Source organism: Tasmannia lanceolata, unplaced genomic scaffold (genome assembly GCF_043159265.1).
Source record: "Tasmannia lanceolata isolate RefF3 unplaced genomic scaffold, GAP_Taslan_0.1 ptg000020l, whole genome shotgun sequence".
Lineage (NCBI taxonomy): Eukaryota > Viridiplantae > Streptophyta > Magnoliopsida > Canellales > Winteraceae > Tasmannia > Tasmannia lanceolata.
This window is the reverse complement of record NW_027518697.1, coordinates 28,935,349-28,959,138: the sequence shown is the minus strand read 5'-3', so window position 1 is coordinate 28,959,138 and position 23,790 is coordinate 28,935,349. Positions and strand designations below refer to the sequence as shown.

At 41.6% G+C, this 23,790-nt stretch overlaps 1 protein-coding gene across 1 annotated transcript; it reads left to right on the top strand.

The window, feature by feature from the left end:
* On the top strand, positions 1–20,862 carry LOC143855142 (monothiol glutaredoxin-S6-like). The gene is made up of 4 exons (XM_077365354.1): positions 1–295; positions 19,863–19,936; positions 20,379–20,477; positions 20,597–20,862. The coding sequence occupies exons 1-4, from the start codon at positions 96–98 to the stop codon at positions 20,653–20,655; spliced, it is 432 nt and encodes a 143-aa protein (XP_077221469.1). The 5' UTR covers positions 1–95; the 3' UTR covers positions 20,656–20,862.
* Positions 20,863–23,790: the final 2,928 nt, after the last annotated feature.

Genomic DNA, 23,790 nt, shown 5'->3' with positions numbered 1-23,790 from the left:
ATACCATATAAAAAATCTGTTAATCAGTAATCACAATCCGAACCAGGGAAAAAGATTAGAAAAGCGTTTCCCACATTCCAGGTTTTCATCTCTTCATGTGCACTCCTTCCTGCAAGAGAAATCAGAAATCAGAAATCAGGAGACAGATGACCAGTCGTCAAGGTCTCCTTTTTCTTCTTGGTATTCTGCTTGTTTGTGGTCCAGACAATGCTCGTGCCTTCAAATCGGCCTCTGCCTTCGTGCAGAACGTGGTCTACTCCAACAAGATCGCCATCTTCTCCAAATCCTACTGCCCGTAAGTCTCCTCTCCCTCCTTTTCGCTCCTTTTTCTTTTATAAATCTAGATCCTTCTCATCTCTTGTAGTTTTTTCTTCCCTTTCGTCAAATTCCCTCTGATTTGATATATTGATGCTTTGCTTTATTTTATGTGAATCCAAATTTGTTAGTTCGATAGTCTTAGTCGATGTCTCAAATTACAGAAATGGGGATCTAGGGTTTTTTGTTCGAGAAATAATGGGTGCTGAAAAATTGGATAGGTATCCATGCGTCATGTGATTGTTTGAAAACAGAACAAAAGTAAATTTTTTTTTGAACAATTGATAGATATATTATGGTAACATTGGATAAGAGCACAATTCATATAGACTGGGAACGTTTTTCAAACATATGTTGATACACATGTTACTTGTAATGTAGAAGGATGTACTTTGGATAAATTGGGCGCACATTAAAAAGGAATCGGAAGTATCTTGCCATGCAAATTTTAATACATTGCACTTCCTTATGTAAGTTGTGTTTGGGATCTGTTTTTGTTCTGGTCCTAAGTGGGGGTCTACCAAGGTATGGTACTAAGAGGGACCCAACTTGGTATGAGAGATATTTAAAGGACTTATCCTAATGCTTTTTATCAGCTCTAGAGCATTTGGTGTATTGGTTCGGTATCCAACATTTGGCATCACTGGAGGTACAATGTCACGTGTTCGAGTACCTGGAAAGGGCTATTTGGTTTAAAAAAAAGCCAGAGTGAAAGCCGTCAGAGTGAAGTTACCACATAGTGGGCTGATGCAGAAGAGGCAACCTATGGAAAGGTCTACCAAGGAAAAAGGTCTGAATAAAAGCAGCCACATAGTGGGTTGTCGAGGACCGCAGATGCGGAAGCATGGTGGAATTTTACAGTCCTAAGCGGGGCCTGCCTAGGTATGGGACTAGGTGGGACCCAACCTAGTATGAGACAGGTTTAAAAGGCCTAGCCTAACATGTTCCATCAGCTTTGGGGATTTTGGCATATTGGTTAGGTACATATCATTTGGTATCAGAGTAGCCACCACTTCACTTGTTGGAGTGATGAAAGGGACAGTGGAGGAGACTACCTGGAAAGGGCCACATGGTAAAAAGGCCAGAGTGAAGGCCGTCAAAGTGAAGTTACCATAGTGGAAAGGGCTACCTGAAAAAAGGCAAGAGTAAAAGCTGCCACAGAGTGTGCTGCCAATTACGGTGGATGTGGAAGCATGGTGGAATGTTACGGTCCTAACCCTTGCATAGGTTTAGGACTTGGTGGGACCTAAACCTGTTATGGGACAGGTTTTAGGTGCATTGATTTTCACCCTAGAACAAAAACTATATTACCATATATGGAGTAGAAAACACAAGCCAACAAGGAACAAATATATCTCTCACTTGTGTTCGTATGAGGAGCTAGCTAATTGTATTTAGAAGTTTATATATGATTTTTTGTAGATTACACATATGATTTGCCATAGATTACATGATCAAATCTGATTCTATGACTAACAACAGGGATAAGATGGATATCTACAGGTGGAGAGCCTTTTCACCGTTGTTACAGAAAAAGTGAAAACCAACCTTGATGTATTTCGTCCAAGCATGGAAAATTGGGTTTGCTGTGAGATAGGTAACACTCAAATTGTCACACCATAGCACTGGCATTTTTTTTGAAAGGTAAAATACTTACCAGTATACACAAATGTCTTTTCATAAACCATAGCACTGGCATTGAAGATAGGAAGATGCTAAGGTCTTGGAGAAGAGATTGAGCACATGTCAATTCGATAGCAACATTAGCTAACTATTTATATTTTTTTTGAAAGGCAATCGAATATATTAAAAGGGAGGACCAAGGAGGTAACCCAAAGAGAGGAACAAGGAGAAAAGAAAAAGCAACAGAAAAGCAAAAAATACAAACACCCTCGAGGAGGGTGGAAATTAAAGAATTCCAGCTCCTCCCTCTCAACACCCTCCCTAGCGAAACAATCTGCTTCACCGTTTGCTGATCTGCGCACGTGCTGAAGGCAATGGATGACCCACCAACAATGTCATCAATCTCATCGAACATAGATCAAAATCTCCATGGGGGCTTAGTAGATCCCCGAAGCCATCTAATAACATTTAAAGAATCTCCCTCCACAATGGATATATCCAGGACCCCCCTATCCAAATGCTTGATACCCTCATAAGCAGCTCTAGCCTCAGCTTCATTGGAATCGCATACACCAAGAGGACCTGAAAAAGCCCAAAGAGATGTACCGAAAGAATTGCAGCACAGGCCACCAATACCCGCCGGACCTGGATTTCCGAAGCTAGACCTATCAAAGTTAACTTTTAGACAACCAGATGGAGGTGGGATCCACTTTTGCACCACCTTGTGACAAGATGACTTCTCCAAGCAGATGATACTCCAGCCTTCCCATAAATCGTAGGCGGACACAAACTGAAAAGAGGGTAAACACTTGACCCTAGCAATAACAGAGGCAATAATATTAACATAAACTCGATGTTCAGGCTCGTGAACACTTTCAAAAACTCTAGCATTCATTTCCTTCAAGATCTCCCAAAACGTAGAAAACAAACACATGCCACAAAATTCTCCATTTTTTTTCCACGGCACTTCTTCCCAAGCTTCAAGTAAATCCAAAATTGAGGAGAGAAATACCCAGCTCAAACCGAATCTAGCCAAAATGAGACTCCACACAGATCGAGCAAAACTGCAATGCATAAAAAGGTGACTAGCCGATTCTCCGTCCAAAAGGCATAAAGGGCAATGATCAATCAGCATCATTTCCCTTCTCCTAAGGAAGATAATGGTTTGAATCCTATCCCTACATACCGCCCATCCAAAAAAACAAACCCTAGGGGGACAAAGAGATTTCCAAACCTTGGCCAAGATAGAAGGATTAGGACAAATAAGAAGGTGTGAATAAAAAAACTTAAAAGAAAAGAAACCGGACTTGTCCCATAGCCAAATTCTCATATCAGCCCCAGATCTCTTTAAATAACACGACTCTATGGTTTGGAATAGATGAGTCAGAGCCTCCAACTCTCTCTCGAAGAAATTTCTGCGGAAGGCTGGCATCCACACCACTCTCCCATTCTCCCGCACAAAGCAATCTTTGACCAGAACCTCCGTATTAAGAGCCACCCTACATAATTCCGGAAACAGTAAACTCAAAGGCTCATAAACGCACCAGGCGTCCAACCAAAAGCTAACTCGATCCCCTGAGTAAATCTTGAATCTGGTACTTAACAAATTTAGGCAAAATTTTCATAATATCCTGCCAAACAGTTAACCCTTTAAAAGAAAACAAATCCCCTGAATCCCACTTACCAACCTTAGAACCGTACTTGCTACTAATCACTTTAACCCAGAACAGATCTTTCTCGATACCAAACCTCCAAAGCCATTTTCCAAGAAGAGCCTGGTTAAATTCTTTAATTTTTCGAATCCCCAACCCCTCATTTTTAAAAGGATAGCAGACCTCCGCCCATTTTACACGGGGTATACCCGCAGAATCCCCGGAACCACCTCAAAGAAATCTATGCTGGATTTGTTCAATCCTCAAGCCCACACTTACTGGGCATTTGAAGAGAGAAAGGAAATACGTGGGAATATTGGCCAAAACCGCCTTCACATGCACCAATTTCCCACCTTTTGAAATTAAATTACTCTTCCAAGTATCCAGTCTCCTTTCAATTCTCTCCACCACCGGGTCCCATAAGATTTTTCCAGGTCCACCAACCCCAAGAGGTAGACCCAGATATTTTGAAGGTAAGGAATCCAACTTGCACCCAAGAATTGACGTAAAACAGGAAGCTTGGTCCAAAGGCAAATTGATAGCACACATACACGATTTATGGAAGTTAATCTTCTGGCCAGAGAACAGTTCATAACATCTCAAAGTTGCCTTCATGTTCAAGATAGATGCCTCATCCGGACAGCAGAAAAGCAGGGTGTCGTCAGCAAATTGCAAATGGGACACCTCCACCTTATCCCTCCCCACTTCAAAGCCCCGAAACAGCCCAATCCCACTTCCAGAAACCATAAGCTTGGTCAATGTCTCAGCTACTATAACGAACAAGAAAGGGGAGAGAGGATCCCCTTGCCTCAGCCCCCTTGAGGACTTAAAGAAACCCTTAGGAGATCCATTGATCAACACAGAAAAATAGGCTGATTCAACGCACCTTCGAATCTATCCCCTCCATCGGTCCCCAAAGCCCATCAGCCCCATAATATAGTCCAAACTACTCCAGTCCACTCTCTCATAAGCTTTTTCCATATCCAACTTGCAAATAACTCCTCCAGAGCCAGACCGCCTTTGAGAATCAATAGCTTCATTCGCAATAAGAACACAATCAAGAATCTGCCTCTTAGACACAAAGGCACTTTGACCTCAGAGGTGACAGAAGGCATCACCACCTTGATTGGCTCAGCCAAAACCTTCGTAAGCACTTTATAAAGGCAACCCATCAAACTGATAGGTCTAAAATCCGTCACCTTCACAGCTCCCTTAATTTTAGAAAGAAGGGAAATGAATGTGGAACCAGTACTATGATCCATCAGCGAACCATTAAAGAAAGCCTGAAAGAAGAACATAATGTCCTTTTTAACAAACTCTCAGCATGCTTGAAAAAAGGCTAAACAGAACCCATCAGGACCGGTAGCTTTATCCTTACTCATCGAGAACACTGCTTTTTTAACTTCATCCTCATCGAAAGGAACCTCTAAAGAATACCTTTCATCAAGAGAAGGCACCTTAAACATCACCCCCTCTAGAATAGGGCGAGGAACATCCTCCAAAGAATACAATGACTCATAGAATTCAATGATAGCTTTAGTAATACTTTCCTTGTCTTCAAGCATCCTTCCATCCACATTAAGAACAGAAATCCTGTTACACTTGTGACGGGCACTTGCCATGGCATGAAAATATGCAGAATTCCTGTCCCTCTCGTGACCTCTGTTTCCATGCCATCTCCTCCCTCAATAAAATACCTTTATGTTCTTCTTTAGCACAACCCAATTTCACTCTATCAACCTCGGAAGCCAAACCAACCTCAACCTCCAATTCAACCTCCCTCATGAAATTTTCCAGCCACCTCCTTCTAGCCATCTTAGCCACTTTAGTCTCCTCTACCCACATCTTTAGTTTTGCCTTCACATACCTTAACTTCATACCAATAATGACATCAGCTTGACCTTGCACTGAAAGGGAAGACCACCACTCACCCAACCCGTGCTCCATGTTAGGTTCCAAAAGCCAAACATTCTCAAATCTGAATGGCTTAGGACCCCATGACTCCTGTCGCGGATCCAACAGCAGCGGGCAATGATCCGAAACAGAACGAGGAATAATCCGTTGAAAAACCTCGAGAACCAAATTCAACCAGCTAGGACAAATGAGAAAACGATCAATGCGACCATGGCTCTCCCCTCTATTCCAAGTGAATCTACCACCCGATAGAGGCAAATCAATAAGGCTATGCTTAACAATAAAATCAGCGAACAACCACATATTCAAATTGGATCTCCTACACCTTAAACGCTCATTGACCATTCTAATTTCATTAAAGTCACCTCCAATACACCAAGGATCAGACCGAGAACCCCTTACCCTCTCCAGCTCCTCCCACAAAAGTTTTTTCTCACCCCCAGCGAGAGGCCCATAAACTCCGGAAAAAAACCACAAAGAAGCATCCTCTACTTTTCGAAATAAAACAGACAGAGTAAATTTGCCTTTCAGAACCTCCGAGCTTTACCATTTAGAACCATCCCACATAATAAAAATACCCCTAGAAGCCCCAATAGACTCGATACAGGAGAAATCCCAATTTGCGCAGCCTCCCACACTCCTTACCATCCTTCTATCATTGGAACCTAATTTTGTTTCTTGGATACAAACAACATCTGGCTTTTGATTAACCACCATATCTTTTAGATGCACCTTCTTCTCTAGCGACCCAAAACCATTAATGTTCCAAGACAAAATCTTCATCTAACACCATTTTTAGAGAACCTCCCTCCCTTTCTATGAGGCTTCTTCCGCTCAGAATTACCCTCCAACTTGGCTTTGCCAGACGAGAATCCTTCATAGTTGACAGCAGATTTCAACCTTTTTAACTCCCTATCCTTTCTGTTAAGGGTTCCTGAAGATTGAACCCCCGATACTTTGCCGTGACTTTGATCACGGTACTCCGCCTCTCTAATCATTTGCCTAAAGTCTCCTTCCAAGCCTGGATATATGAAACCAAGCTTCTTACTTAGCATAGCCGTGTGGTTAACCAAGATCTCTACAGTGTCAGCCTCCATATTGCAAATCTTGTCCTTAGGTGATCCAATTACGCCTCCTGAAATAACCGAATAAGGAATAATGGACATCTCCGAACAATCAAGACTCTGGATCATATTAGGGGGATCATATACTATCGAACGCCTGATTGAGTTAGGAATCTCCAACACCTCCTTGCTGATATCAAAGTTATCCAGGGCCTCCCCATCCACCAATTGAAACATCGAGTGGGTAGGATCATCAACCTCTTCAAAAACCAAACGCCTAGACAGATCAGAGAAAGCATGGCTCCTTGCAGAGAAATTAGAAACATAGGTTCCTTGGTCAAAGGAAACCGGACTAGTTATATTAAATTAAGTACTTGATCTTGCAACAATTTGTTACTTAAAAGGAAACTAGGGAGAAAAGATTGTCGCCGAAGAATATGTAATATACACCCATAGATCTGTGGTCATCAGGGCATCCTGCCCAACCTACATTTGAGAAGGCAGTGAGATGAAATGATCTTGATCGTCAAATGTAAAGACCATTGGAATTTGTCTCCTTAAGAATGCAGAGAATCCATTTGACAGTAGACCAATGGTCATTGGTGGGTTGATGGATGAAGGGGAAAACTTTATTTACTGCAAAGGCTACTTAAATATTCAAGGGAACCTACTGTGCTTCGATATAGTCATTTGGTATCGAAGCACTGTAGGTGGTTAGGTACCTAACATTGGTATTAGAGAGCTGATGGAACACTTTAGGCTAGGCCCTTTAAACCTATCCCATACTAGGATGGGTCCCACCTAGTCCCATACTTAGGCTGGCACCCACTTAGGACCCTAACATTCCACCACGCTTTCCCATTCGTTGTCCTCGATGTCCCACTTTGTGGTGGATTTTACTCTTGCCTTTTCTACTAGATAGCCCTTTCCAATTTGTCCTGTCCACAGGTCACCCTTTCTGTGACTCAAAAATGTGACATGGTGTCTGCTGTGATAACAAATGCTAGGTACCTAACCAATACGCCAAAATCTCTAGAGTTGATGGAACACATTATGCTAAGCCTTTTAAACATGTCCCATATGAGGTTGGGTCCCACCAACTCCTATACCTAGGTAAGCCCCCACTTGGGACCATAACAGTTTCTACTATTATTAGGCTGGCCATCAACAACCTAAGCAGAGATGGTGATGCATTTTAAGAGAATCACATAACAAAAAAAATTTAATGACAAACTCATGGGGCATATTCTGTGCATATGTCAAAAGGGTTGCAGCCACTGCATGTCTGAAAGGGGCTGCTGAGCATGGTTTTAAATTTCGGCCGAAACGTTTCGTTCCGGCCGCGACTGAAATGAAATTTTCATTAAGTCGTTTCTTTATAAGATTTCGGTGAAATTGCACCGAAATGTCACCTGAATTTCGGTTGAAATTTCGTTTTTACCCTTTCTACAAAATTTCCACTGAAATTTTAAATAGATCTACTGAAATTTTAAAAAAGTCCACTGAAATGTTATAATTCCCACCGAAATTTATGAAATATTCACTGAAATAGCCAAAATTTCCACTGAAATAGTCGAAATTTCTGTTGAAATTAAAAAAAAAACGAATTCATAATCTAATTTTTACATGATTTCGGCCTGAAACCGAAATGTTTCGGTTTCGGTGGTGACCGAAACCAACACAGAAACCGAAATTTAAAACCTTGCTGCTGAGAAACATTTCTATTTTCAGTCATCACCAACCAATTGTACAATGCTATGATTAACCCAAAGATGAATGCTGAGTACCAATTTTTGTTTAGTAAATGATGGCTCCTCAGAATATTAAAGCAAAATATTAACCCATCGCCAGTTTGTCTTGCCGGTCTACCAAACGCAGCACCCTCACCAGTGGCTCGCTGATGTTTAAAATATGCTTACAATTGATCCAAAATTCTTTGTCCAACACTGTAGTAACTATCTCTCCACTCAATAGGTGTCAGACATACATACGAGCAGCATACTCATCAGACACAAACATCTGTTGTAGGGCTTTCCTATGAAGCACCCGACTCTGTATGCTAATAAATTTGTAGCAAATCTGGTCCACGTAGGACGACACAAGTCCCTCCCACCTGTGAATTTTTATCTCATCAAGTTTAGTAGGGCTGCGTGGTTGTAGATAAACCTCGTAACCTTTTGAGCCTTGTCAATTGTGCTTCTTATTAGAGGAAACATACCTGGTTTGCTCAGGTGCTCTAAGATCAGGTCTAAACAATGGGCTGCACACGGGGTCCAGAAGAAGGTCCCATATTCGATTTTTAATTTCTTCCCAGCAGCTTTATAACTTGGCTCACTATCAGTTATAAACCGCACTACATTTTCCGGACCTACTTGCAAAACAATCTCATCAAAAATTGCGAACATCGCATCAGCATTCTTCACTACGCCAGATGTATTAATGGATTTTAGGAAAACTACTCCTTTAGGACAGTTCACCAAAAAGTTAATTAGGGCACGTTGTTTGGTGTTGTCCATCCATCGCCCATAATGCTACAACCACTAGTTCTCTATGAATTCTTAACTACCCCCAAGTAACTGTTTACTTCTACAATTTTCTTCAATATGCCCACCTTAAATCATGAAAAGTAGGTGCCGAAGAAGAAGGGGGCTCATAAGCTTCAACCTCGCTTCTATGGTCCGTATCAGGTGGCTTCTAAGGTGGGTAGTGTAGCGTATCGTTTGGATCTTCCAGAGGGTGGTCGAATCCACCCCCATCTTCCATGTGTCATGTTTGAAGGGTGCCATTGGGCAGAACATTCACCCCTCTCTTACTCTGCCCCCTCTTGATGATGAGGGAAAGGTCGCACTCAACCCCGAAGCCGTTCTTGACATGCGACAAAGAAGGTTGAGGAGCCGCACCATCACAAAATACTTGGTGAAGTGGCATAATTTACCGACGAAGGATGCCACACGGGAAAGGGAGAGCATTCTATATCAGCAGCCACACTTGCATTGCTCGAGGGCAAGCAATTCAAGAGGGGGAGATTTGTCATGTCCCCTTCTAGGAGCATAGACTATGGTGCCTAATTTTGTGGGTTAGGGCCATGTGGGGCCTTCTTTTGTGTTTGGGCATCGACCGTGGGGCCATCCAATGGTCAAATGGGTCATTGGGTGGCCATATTGTGAACTATTTGCTAAGGGGGCAGAAATGATATGAGCACCCTCTCATTCTTTATATGCACTCAACGATGGAATTGGGGAAGGCCTTTAAAGGAGGCTATGAGATGGGCATTTTGGGGCTGATTTTGCCTTAAACAGAATTGGTACTGGCACCCAACTCTTTGGTGTTTAAATGGAGAATGTGGAATGAGAATAAAAGAAAAGGAAAGATATAACAAATAAAAGTTTCCCTCCTTGGCTAGTGAAGCCAACCAGTTTTGAAGACAGTGAGTCTTCCAACTGGCCGGTGCAGTGAGCACCCCATCTATCTTCCCTCCTCTGTCCGACAGGTAGTGTGCCCTTGGAGATCTCCATCTTCCACAACCATTGATGAGAATGCCCAACCAAGCTTCCCATCTTCAACCTCCATTCCAATACCAAATGTTGTTTTTTTGTTTTCCAGTTTGTAATTGGTGATTGGAACCTTCCCAATCTTCCATATTATGAGAGCATAGCTCTATTCTCTTTGTAAAGTCATTATTGGTGTTTGACAGAAAAAGAATTACAAAACAGCCCCCTACGAGTTGGTGCACTTAAGGTGTTTGTTTAAATGTGTGTGTGAATGTGCATCCCCTATTTGTAGTTAACAATGTGGGTGAAAAGGGCCATAAAATTACAGTAAGTTTGGGTCATTTCAGTCTTAGGGATCGGCCACTCATTAATCGCTCTTACCTTCTCAGGGTTTGCAGAAACACCCTGTGCCGAGACAATAAAACCGAGAAAGATAACCTGGGTTTACATAAATGAGCATTTCTTGAGATTTGCATAAAATTTTGCTGTTCGAAGAACCTCAAGAACTTGCCTAATGTGATCCAGATGTACTCCTTTCGATCGACTAAAGATCAATATATCGTCAAAGTAGACCACAACAAATTTGCCTAAAAACGAACGTAGTATTTGAGTCATGACCCTCATGAATGTACTTGGAGCGCTAGATAAACCGAAGGGTATGACTAAGCATTTGTACAATTTGTCTGGAGTTTTAAAGGCAGTTTTCCATTCATCACCTGGACAAATCCTTATCTTGTGGTACCCACTTCGTAAGTCGATTTTACTGTACCAGCAAGATCCTGCTAAGAGATCTAACATATCTTCAAGACGGGGTATCGGAAACCTGTACTTGACTGGAATCTTATTTATGGCGCGACTGTCAATGCACATTCTCCATGACCCATCTTTCTTAGGTGTTAGCAGCGCAGGTACAGCGCAAGGGCTAAGGCTGTCTCGGATCACACCCCGCTCTAATAATTCCTGGACCTGTCGGTGCAACTCGGTCCGTTCAAGAGGATTCATGCGGTAGTGTGGAAGGTTAGGCAATTGGGATCTTGGGATCAAGTCAATCGCATGCTGAACATCCCTCATTGGTGGTAATTCTGCAGGGAGCTCATCAGGAATCACATCATTAAATTTCTGTAATAACTGAGTGACCTCAGGTGGGAGGTTAACGATCTGCTCCGATGAGAGCTGAAGAGCTCCTTCATTTACTAATGCCAACATATGTCCTGTCTCTTTGTCTGGCTCCTTCAAATTCTTCGATTCAGAATGTGGAGACTCTTTTGCTTGGTTGGCTTTGATGAGGAACTAGGATTGGAACCAATATCTTTATCTGTAGGACGTGCCAGTTTCACCCTAATTGTTTTACCACCATGCTTAAAAACATGTGTATATTCGTGCCCGTAATGAACAACATCCAGATCATGGATCCATGGGCGGCCAAATAAGATGTGGGCAACATCCATGGGTAGGACATCACAGCAGATCCTATCAGAGTAATCGCCCATTTGGATGGGGACAAGACACCTCTGTGAGACAGGGAGGGATGTCTTGTCGACCCATGCGACCTTATACGGTTGCGAGTGTGGTTCGAGTTTGAGTTTCATTCAGGCTTACACCCGCGTGGGAGACAACATTCATTGAACTCCCACCGTCAATGACAATCTTACACACTTTGCCTTCGCATTCAAGATAAGTGTGAAAAATGTTAGTGCGTTGCCAATTCTCTTTTTCTGCAGGCGTGGAAAAAATGCACCGCACTACACTAATGCGCAGGCCATCATGTGTTCCATTGAGGTCATCTTCCTCTGCAGAATCTACAGGAGGACACGACTCGATGTCTTGCTCTTCATCTTAACCCTCAAATTGATCATCTTGTTCCTCACCAATGGCCAAGGTGCGGTGTGGACAACGGGACACTATTTGACCCTTACCATGGCAGTTGAAGCACTCAGGACCCGACTGGGACTGACGTGAATTAGGAGGCGTGGGTACCCTATTCCTATTAGTGCTAACTGCCTGACTAGGGTTGTTAGTACCTGTGGAGACGCTGCTGTTATTCCTAAAGGTAGTTGGACCTGACTGATTAACTCCACTAGGTCTTTGAGACGAATTGAATCTAGAGGGCTGCGTCTCTCTACCTGAGAAGCGACTCCCCTTAGGTTGTGGAATCTAAGATATCTCTCGATTTCTAGTGCCTTATGAAAGGCATCTTCCACGGTTTCTGAAGAAGAAAAGAGAGAAGAAGAGGGAAGAAGAAGAAGAATGGGAAATGAGTTTAGGTCATAGGGTTGGGTGGAGAGAGTGGAGAAGAAGAAGAAGAAGAAGAAGAAGAAGAACAAGAATCTCCAATTTGGTCCCTAGGGCACAAAAACCCTAAAGCTCTGATACCATGTTGGAGAAGAACCAAAGTGAGAGAATAGAATGAGTTAAGGTCTCTCCCCTTCACTCAAGTATATATAAGATGGGAAAGAGGAAAAGACTACTATGCCCTTATGACATACATACATAGAAACACACAGATATCCAACAGTTTCGAATAACAATATCCCCTTACAAGCAATGCTATGATTATTTGAAGTGAAATTTATTTTTTTAATTGAATACAAACTTGCAAAGGGAGTTTTGTATATCGAGAAAAGAAAACTTGTACATTTAACACGATATGGGAGAGTGCTACAACTAATGCTGAAATTTCCAAACTATTCGTGTTTGTGTTGCTTTCATTGTATATGGGAAATTTGGTCAATCTCATATTTTGCCAAGGGCTGCTTCATCTTTATAAAGAGGCAGACCTCCATGGTGGAGGACATTCTTTCATCAACCACTAGATTGCAACAATATACCCCTCCTTCAATCCAAATCTTCATATGAGGTAACTTAGCTAGTAGCTTTAAGCCATGCCACAAGGCTCATTGTTACCCATATCGCATATTTATCCCCCATTGGGCCTGCATGTGCTGGTGGAACTTATCCTTTATCATTTTCATATGTTCTGATGAAGCTATCTTGCCATTCCTCGAACATTTTCATTTGATCGTTCTTTGCGTTCTTGATGCTTTCTACATCCATTAAAGTTGGCCTTGGTACACTCTTTAGGGTTGTGGAGGTGGAGCTTTCACAAACTTGATGGTTAATAGTTTAATACTGTTCTCAGGAATCTGTGAGCTTGGTATAAAAAGATAAAAAAATTACAAATGTAAAATCATAAAAAATAAATTATATATAAGAAATGACAAATATTGTGATAAAAAATGCCTATCTATGTTTTTATTGATTAAAAACCTATGTATTTCTTTGAGTATATCACTGTTTATTCCGGTACTCAAATGGAAGACTACTACTATCGAATGCATGCTTTATCTTGGGTTAGCAACAAATCGGTAGGTCCATAGGTGATAGAGGATGTCGTTTCGGAAATCTTAGGTTAGCAACAAATCAGCAGGTCCATAGGTGATAGTGGATGTAATTTCGGAAATTAGGGACCTAGTTACATCTATTTCCTCAAAATTTCAGCTTAAACAAGGCCAGCAAACCAGGAAAAGAGGGTGCGAAAAAGTGCCGAAGTCCATAGATCCTATGATCACTTCCCGTTACCCTATTAGGAGATTTTCAACTCTTGTCGGAAAGATAGGGTGTCTGCTTTCAGACGCTCAGCTCATGCTTCTTTCGAGGAATCTTGATCGTGACACTCGCCCAACCTATACAAGGGGCTTGAATCGGTATCTTGTTTAGAGATAATCACCACTGAGGAAAGGATGAGATATAGCATTAACTCCACTTGGAACGCATAGCGTACTATGTACATACAAGCTGGGTAAGCAGTTAATGGGAAAGCATTTGTAAAATAAATGAGTAAGGAGCTGGCCTTTCCTTCAAGTGAGTGGTCTTTATTAGAAACGGTGTAATTCACAGCTATAAACGACAATAAGTTGTTGGGGCCGATGTTTGATAAGAGCCTCAATTTTTGCTTCTTGAACCCAAACCTATCCTTGTCCTTTGTCCTCCTCCTCCTCTGTTTACACCTGAAACCTAACACCCAACCCATGCGCCCTTGCTGCCCAGACCTAAACCCAAGTTGCACCCTTGCTGTCCCCCACCCCCCCCACCCCACCCAACACCCCCGCAAAAAAAAAAAAAAAAAAACCCAACAAATCCCTTATTCAACCCAGAAAACCACCAATTATCAGGCCACAACAGTCCCAACCTTTTCCCTTACCCCACACCCATCATCCCTAACCTGATAGCCACAATTTCCCTAGCCCTAACCCTAACCCTAACTCTCTTCCCCCCGATCTGCAACTGAGATTACGACCACCGCGCCTTTGCATCTCCTCGTCGCTGTCCAAGTCCAAGGAGCTGCTGTTCCTTCTTCTCGGCCGATAACCCCGCACATCATCTTCTCCAACAAAGTGTCCTTGAGATAGAAGGCAAGTTGCCTTAGTTAAATTACATTACCTGTTGACTCGCAGTCACAGGTATACTTTACTTACTCTTTGATATTCATAATACCTTAACTTACCATGTAGTAACCTGTGACATCAGGTTAATAGGTAAAAGGGTTAAAAAGAGAAAAAGTTACCCCACTTTTCACCTTGGGCACCCCCACTCATTTCTCTCCACACAATTTCAAACCCCCTTTTTGCCATGGACACCCCCCCTCTTTTTCTCATAAGTGGTCACATGACCACTTTCAAAGAAAAAGAAGACACTTTTATTCTTCCCCCCCATTCTACCCTTTTTTTTTTAAATTGACATTATTATTCCAAAACGTGCCAAATAAGGGACAAGTTGTCCCCTAACATGCTACAACAGTACCGCCCCCTATATACAGTAGAATTAGCTTACATATCTGTTATATGCTACCCATCCCCATTCACCATTACATTATCCAGTAGCTTGAATCGAATCCAACAAAAAGTGCCATATTTGTGGGCTCCACCAAATCAAAATACGTGTCTGCCATGCCACCCAGACTTCTCCACCTCATTCCAGCTGGTGAATTCGATTTTCAGAAATCCCGCTCGAAGAACCAGAGCATTGTGTGCCCCTAATAGTGCACAATAGCCATTATTCTATCATACGCCAGGCCTTCTTCTTCGACTGCATTATCACAGAGAGAGAGAGAGAGAGAGAGAGAGAGAGAGAGAGAGAGAGAGAGAGAGAGGAAAAGGTTGAGCCGGTGGTTTACTTCGGCAAACCTCCCCACCGACCACCACCTCCTTCTCCACGGTCACCACCTCCAATCCCTCCTATATCTCCTCGATAAAAACCATCCATCTCCACGGAGGAATCTCAGCCGCCACCACCATCTTCTTCAACATTCAACAGTAGCCTCATCCTCGCACCTCGATCAACAACCCATCTTCACTACTCGATCTCCGACGGCCTCCTCCTCGCACCACCACCCAGCTCTGGCGGACCCCTCTTCCTTCAACCCCTCCATTTCCTACTTTCACTAACCCCAAAGAAGAAGTCAGAATCCAGCAACCTCCATTACCACTAACCACCAAGCCCAACCTCAGGCCACCTCCCACGATCTTGAATCCGAAAACTACGGCCTCCTACAACCAGATTCGGCGACCCCATTGTTAAATCCTGCAACTCACAGCCTCCACGGCCTCCAGGTCCAACAACCCACGGCCTACCACAGCCTTTTAGCTGGCCTTCCACGGCTCCAGATCTGGCAACCCACAGGCCTTCCACCGCCTCCCACAACCTCCATGGTTTTCGATGGCTCCAGATTTGGCCTCACAGCCTCCACGACCTCCACGGCTCCAGATCCGGCCCCCAAGACCCCAGATCTGGCCTCCACGGAAGAGCCATGCCCTTGCTGTTTCTGGCTTCAACGAGAGAGAGAGAGAGAGAGAGAGAGAGAGAGAGAGAGAGAGAGAGAGATTCGCCTCCCTCCCTAGGGTTTCTGCCTCCCATTCTACCCTTGGACCACACCCTATCCTAAAAGTACCTATAATCGCCCCACTTTTTCCTCCTTAGCACCCCATCTTGATCTTAACATCTGTCTGTTTTTGGGCCAAAAAAAGGTAGGCTGTCTCTCTCTCCACCTTCTCTCTATACACTTTCTCTCTTCATTCGGGCAATTTCCGCTTGGAATTTGACCGCGTCATCAACACAAAAGTGGGTCGTGACGATTTTAGGAGTCTATCCAGCCCACTCTCAGCAGCCAGGAGTTAGCGCAAGTACTACTTCAACCAGCTTTTGTCGTCCGTCCATTTTAGTCTGACCGCTAATCCGAGCCATCTGATCTGAGATACGCAAAACGCATTGTGTTCCATTTGACATGACAGATAGATCAGACCGTTGATTTCATTTTTCGACACCGATCTCAATTGCTCCACCATTTGTTCCATATTTTGATGGGTACTATAGCTATTATGAGGATGCATTTCTACTGTGGATTTATGCTATGGATGCAGAATTGCAGATTATGAATACTATGCCTATGACCACCGAGCGGCCGTGATAACAATCCTAATTGTTCTGGATACACATGGTGATGGAGCGCCGTAACTTAGGCGAACCTCCATTCCGTCGATGGAAGGAGGTCCATTATGAGTTTATGAGAGCTTATGCGTCAGTGGCTCTTTATCGGTTCGAGCAGAGGTTGGTACGTGAGGAGGCAGCTTGCCGTGAACGAAAAGCCGCAGCCTGTCGTGCACAAGAAGCCGAAATTGAAGCAGCCAACAGATATCAAGAGCATCACTTACATGAGTGGGATTTGCAAAGCCACTTAGCTACTTCTTCTCCCCTACCACTTGTTGATATTATTTCTCAAGAAGGGGAGAAGGAAGTTGCGAACACTATTGAGGATCTGGATGCTACTGTTGACGAGATCGTTACCGACGTTGAGCCCGTGATTATGTCAGATACAAAGTCCATGATGGAAGATACATAATCAAAGATGGAAGGTATAGAACCACAGAGTCCAGTGACTAATGAGGCATTATCAGAGCATGGAGAGATTGAGCATTACGCTGAGGATATCTCTTCTACTTCATGACGGGAGCATAATGCCAGTGTTGAGTCTCCGTGGATATTCAGATAGAGGATTTCAGCACACCAGACGACAGCCATGAGCGAGATACGGTCCCAACAGATGATTTTATTGCTGATTTCACTGGGCCTGATGAGATACCAACGGATGTTGACCTTTTAGAGGATGCTCATGAATTGGTACTGCCCATAGCTACCATGCCGATCCAGGAGGAGTATGCTGCTACCTTCCCAGCCAGTTTACTTCTCCAGAGTGGTTTATATTCTTATGATTATACATGGGTGATTTCTTCCCTCTCGCTCCACCAGGATTTCAGTTGATTCTCATTGTTGTCACGAGCATTAGACATCAGGAGTGCCTCTGACGGATCACGACTCCTGCTGCTTTAGTAGATCGTTTACATATTTGATCCAGGCGGACTAGAACTCGAGGGCGAGTTCTAGGCCCATTAAGAGGCATATTTGCCCATTAGGATCTATTTACATGTTATTTTGTTTCTAGGATATTATTTCCATGTTATTTAGTTGTAGGATTTTATTTTCATGCTTTTTAGTGTTTAGGGCTTTTATTTATTTCTATGGAATTTTACTTTCATTGCCTATATATAGTCCTTATGTATTAGGGATTAAGTGTTGGATGATTAATTGAATTGATTGAGATTTCTCCCCTTTAATATTCGCTTCTTCCCCTATTCTTCTTTTCTCCTCTCCTCCTCTCCTCTTCTCCTCTTCTCCTCTTTCTTCTATTTCTCTCCCCTTTCTTCTATTTCTCTTCCCGGCCCTACATCATTTGTCCTACTCTAGTTTAGTATCAGAGCGAAGTATTAGTTCTTCCTTCGATCGTCATGCCTCAGATTTAGTATCAGAGCGACATCAGCAGTGCATCAGATTTTGTATCAGAGCAAAGCATTAGTCATTCCTTCGATCGCCCTGCATCGCCATACTCTGTGTGCAACCCAACTTTCCTGTGCATAGCCCACTGGGTACAGGAAACTTTATTTGGTAATATCAATTTTACCCGAACAATATACGAAATAATATGGACCCTTCAGGTCTTGATAGTAACAATATCCTGTAATAGAACAACGGTTACAATAGGACAATGATTAATCTAATGGGTTTTCTGCAACCAATGACCTCGCTCAGTGTGTAAACCTATTTTGTACTCTCATGTCTGCTTAGGATCCATTACTCATTGATTGAGAAGAGTCACTCTATCTCATACCAACACGTGTTAGCTGTGTCAAAATGAGATTCCCTGTCTTCATTCTCTGCTTAGAATCATTTCAGGTTTCCCTCAAACTAAAACATCATGTCTCCTGCCATGAATTTCTTATTACCAGGCATGATGTTCCTACAATGTTACTTAAGGAACCTTATGTCAACGTCTAATATGACACTTAAATCATCATCTATTATATATACCAAAAATGTTTCTTTCCTTTGTCATTCGCTTTCTTTCTATGACACTTTTATAGAAAGACTTTTTCTGTGGAAAAATTTTACTTGAATTTTCTGTGGTGAATTTTTTTATACATTATGCATAGCATGCACAAGTGGGGCCCATCATTTTTCGATTTTTTAATAAGGTGAGGCCCATCATTTTACACCCATGCATAGCAAGTGTGGGGCCCACCATTTTGCACCTCTTGATATGGTAAGGCCCACCATCTCTACCCAACCCATGCATATGATGAGCCCCACCATTTTACACCCATAAGTGGGCCTACCATCTCCACCCAAATTCATGCATTAGTGTGGGGCCCACCACTTTACACCATGTTTTGATATGATGGGTCCTACCAACTCCACTCAAACCCTGGGGCCCATGAATTTACCTCATTTTTTGATGTGGTGGGTCCTACGATCTCTACCCAAGCCCGCATAGGGTGGAGCCCACCATGTTACACCTCATGTATTGATGTGGTGCGGCCCATTATTTTACACCCATGCATAGCATTGGCCAAGAATGCTAGTACCATGGTAATCATGACACTGAATAGATTAATGCCAAAATAACAGTTTTTCATATGTCTAATATAAGAAATAATAGTCTATCCTCAAAATTAGCTTTTGAGAGTAAACTACACTACCCAAAGAATCTCACTAATTTTTAACTTCAACCATGAATTTCAGACCGTAGAATTATAGTTGCCCATGTCTTCCCTTCCATCATTCTTTTTATTAGCCAAAATAGACTTTGCATCCTACTCAGTCCAACCTAGACCCACTTCCCCAAATCCTAATATTAGAAACTTGTGGCAGGCTTAAGTTGAAGGTGAAAGGATAAAAGAACCCTATATGCTGCCATACCCTACATCTGGTAATATATGTTACAAATGATTGGTCCAATTGGTGGCCACTTTATTGCATTGACATTTCAGCAGCAGAAGCTGCCAGCTTCCTCAACTTTGCTCTTCTGTGAGCCTTACAGATTCGTATTCCTTTGCGGCAGGAGTGCATTGAGAGAGCCTCCACCATTGTAGACTTCATGGTGTTGGCCTGATACGCTGTTTAATTTTGTATGCCATTTTTTTGCCACAATTTTCTGGATGAGTGAACCATGGCTTCGAGTATATAAGAGGTTTTGCATGGCGGCTTTGAGTATATTTTCGATACAGCAACTTTTGAAGGTCACATAAGATGTAGTGTCATTCTATTGAACCCCACTTTTTTTTTATCAGTTTGCAATTATGATTGTATCCCTTGGTTTCTGCTGTTGCTCCAATTATTTATATACGTTCAGCAATTTTTAGAATGTGTAAACTAGGCATGTATGTTGTTTTAACTTTCTATCTTCGTGTTACTAGGTATTCCATACGTGCTAAGCGTGTGTTCAGCAAACTATCTCAGAAGCCTTTTGTTGTGGAGATTGACCTTCGAGGTACCTATTATCTTTAATTATTTAAAGAACGTAGTTATATGCACGCATGCACTCATGAATTACTTTCTATAAAGCTTCACTTATTCTCGTCTTTCAATCAACAACAAAAACACTACCATAATTATGTATGTCCCATAACTTGCATGATTGCTCTTACTGCCTTTGGTTTGCTGGGCATCAGAGAGTGGAATTCTGCAATCTGCTGAAAATCATGATGTGCTTCAGGAACCCATGACCAAAGTCCTGCGTTTTTTACCAGTCAATTCCCCAGTCAGTAATGAGATTTCCAAAATTATCGGTTAATTTTTTCATTTCAAGGTCTTGTAGCACACATGTACACTCACATTACTACATGAGAAAGTAGTAATTGTTACTTAGAGATGATGCTATGCCAATTGAATGTGCTTTTGGTGACATGAAATTATGTTGTTTTGGAACACAGATGATGGGTCCGAAATTCAGAATGTTCTTCTAGATCTAGTTGGCCAACGCACTGTGCCTCAAGTTTTTGTCAATGGCAAGCATATTGGTGGATCTGATGGTTGGTACTCTTACTCAGCTCCTTTATTTCTTATTTCCTATTCTGAACCATAAATTAGCAGAAACTTTTGTTCCCAATTTTGTTACATTTCTAATCTGTCTTTATTTTATACTCTCTAGATACACTGAAAGCTCTCAAAAGTGGCCGACTGCAAAAATTGCTTAGCGAAAGTCGCTGATGTGAACCATACAAAGCCATACCTTGAATTAGTTCTGGAGCTAGCAATTTACTGCAGATAATATTTACAGAAAAATCTCATAGAAGATCTTTTTCATATGTTCCTATGACCATTTCTTTTTACAATAAATGAGCATTGTGACTCCGCCTTTGTGAGGATATATTGGTCTGAATGTTCATGGAATACCTTCACATGTCCTGTTTCTTCTGTTCTTTTCTGTTAGTGGCCAAACACCCTCTTTTTTATTCTTCGAGGCTGGTAATCAACAGATTCAACACCTCCTTGAGGACGCTCATTGGTCATTGACCTTATGGAGATATGTAGGGCCAATTGGTTCGTGCTTGTCACTTGTCCTTCTAAGATGTTTGGGTCAACGCATTTTCTCCAGATAATCTTTATCTCATACAAAATAGCCAAACTATACCTTATCTCATACAAAATAGCCAAACTATACCTTTCTCATAGAAAAGATAAAAAAGCTACATGTCCCATGTCCCATGGCCACAGCATCAACATCTAGATCTAAAAAAATTACCAAAGTACACCTCTCCAAGAAATGATCAGTGCTCATATCTCACGCAAAATAACAAAAACACCAATATTTATGCAAAATAAGCAAAATATCCCTATATCATAGAAAATGATAAAAATTCTATAAAAAATAGCAAAACAGCCCCTATCTCATAAAAATGACAAAATGCCGCTATCACATTGAAAATTATAGAATACCAATATCTAAGAAAATAACCAACATATCCCTTTCTAATAAAAAATGACCAAATAACCATATCTCATGGAAAATGACAGAATACATATTTCTCATAGAAAATGGTAAAATACCCCTATATAAGTTTATAAGAGATAATGCTACATTGGTTAGTTTCTATTAGGGGTGCAACTCGGGTCGGGTTCAACCCAAAAAAAAGCCGGGTTAGGTTGAGTTCGGGTTGGGTTCAGGTTGAGGGCTTAGGCAACCCGACCTGAGTGAAACCCGGCATTTTTATAATTTTTTGATTTTCTAAGCTTAAAATCTCGGGTTGGGTTGGAAAAAGGGGTTGCTCGGGTCGGGTCGGGTTCGGGTTCGGGTTGAGTAAATGGTTGTTCGAGTTCGGGTTGAGTAAATGTTTGTTCGAGTCGGGTTTGGGTTGGCCTCAACCCGACCCAACCCTACCCGAGTTGCACCCCTAGTTTCTATGAGATGCGTACAATTGTCATTTTCTAAGAGATATGGTTATTTTTGTCATTTTATGCAAGTTAGTGTCATTTTTGTTATTTCCGAGAGATAGGGCGATTTTAATTTTCTAGGAGATTGACCGTATTAATCATTTTCCATGAGATATAGGTAATTTTGTCATTTTTATGCGACAGGGGTACATTGTCATATTCTAATAAATATGTGTATTTTGGCAATTTGTATGAGATAGGGGTAATTTGTCATTTTATATAAGGTATGGGTATTTTTGTCATTGTTCACGCGATATGGGTATTTTTGTAATTTTATATGAGATAAGGGTGTTTTTGTCATTTTCTACGGGATATGGATATTTTGGTAATTTTTCATGAGATTGGGGTATTTTATGATCTACTAAACTACCTTTCTTTTATTTTTTGGCTAAAAAAATAGAACTCCGATTTCTCTTTCCCCGTGTGAATACCTCATTATGTAACTGATCACAACCGGCACATAGTTTGGAGCTCCGATGATGATTAGTCTAGAACAAGAAGGGTTGATGTCATGATGTGACTCAAAGTGCAATTACTCACTAGGTCTTGAATATGTTAGTTTACAATCCAAATATATCAGTTCTTCAGGCCCTTCAATCTTTAATGCTCAAGTAGGTTTTCAATCTGTCTTCATGCTCCATAAATCCTCTCTCTTTACTTAGATTCTTCAATGCATCAGCTCGATCCATGTTCCAACGTACTTTGCTTTGCTCCTAGAAGAGCATTCTTTTAAGACATTCATACATTACCACATCAAGTATTATACAATATGGTATTCGATATGTTGTCATCAAAACATGAATTACATGAGTGACCAAGGTTGAACCCTCGGGCTAACAATCTCTTTATTTTTTTTATGATGGCAAAACACAAGATGATTCTCCAATATAAGCCCCCCTTTTATGATGGCAAACACAAGATGATTTTCCAATATAAGCCCCGACCCCTCCCCAACACACACACACAAATATTTTCTTTAGCCAAATAGCTCCCCCTTAATTTATCCCTTTTAAATTAGGAAAAATGACAAAAAAAAAAGCACTATTTTGCACGAATATGAAGAAAGCAGTGGTGATTTGAAAAGAACTAAAGAAGAGTGCTTTTGACTCTTCATGGATTTTGGAGGATGAAAATGCCCTTCACCTTTTTTCAATCACATCTATTATTTTATTATTACTTTTTGAAACTTACCTCTCTCTTCCTTTTCAATCACATCTATCAATTACATCCATTATTTTATTATTACTTTTTGCAAACCAAATTTCAACCGCTATTAAGGGATTTGTTTTTGGGTTTTGCAAAATTAATTTCAATTACTATGTAAGGGTTTTGTTACGGTTTTGCAAATGTGAACCACTATTTAGGGTTTTGTTAGGATTTTGCAAAACCAATTTCAACCACTATTTAGGGTTTGAAATCCCAAAGGGCAACAACCAAGAGGGCGGGTGAACTGGTGTTTTCAAATTTTTCTATTTAAAAAGCTAGGGCAAGTGAGATTATCCTAATTAGTTCGAACCCTTGTTCAAGTTTTATTCAAAATAGAAGGGAAAGAGATTACCAACACCACAAGAGAGAGGAGAAAGAGTAAGGAGACCACACAATGATTTATAGTGGTTCGGTCACAACTTGACCTACTCCACTACCCAAGTACTTCGCCTTTCCTTGGGATTTTTCTCCACTATGATGAGACTCCTTGACGCCGTCTCACAAAGCGTATACAATATTCGCCACCTCAACAAGGGAACACACCCTCATATTACAAGTCCCCCTCCAAGGACATTTTTCTTCGTTGCACTCCGACCTTGAAGCAAGAAACTCCTCTTTACAATCTCAACAACAAATGAAAGAAGGATAAAAGAAAATGAAACACACTCAAGCCTCTTGTAGGCGTATACAACTCTCAAAGCTCAC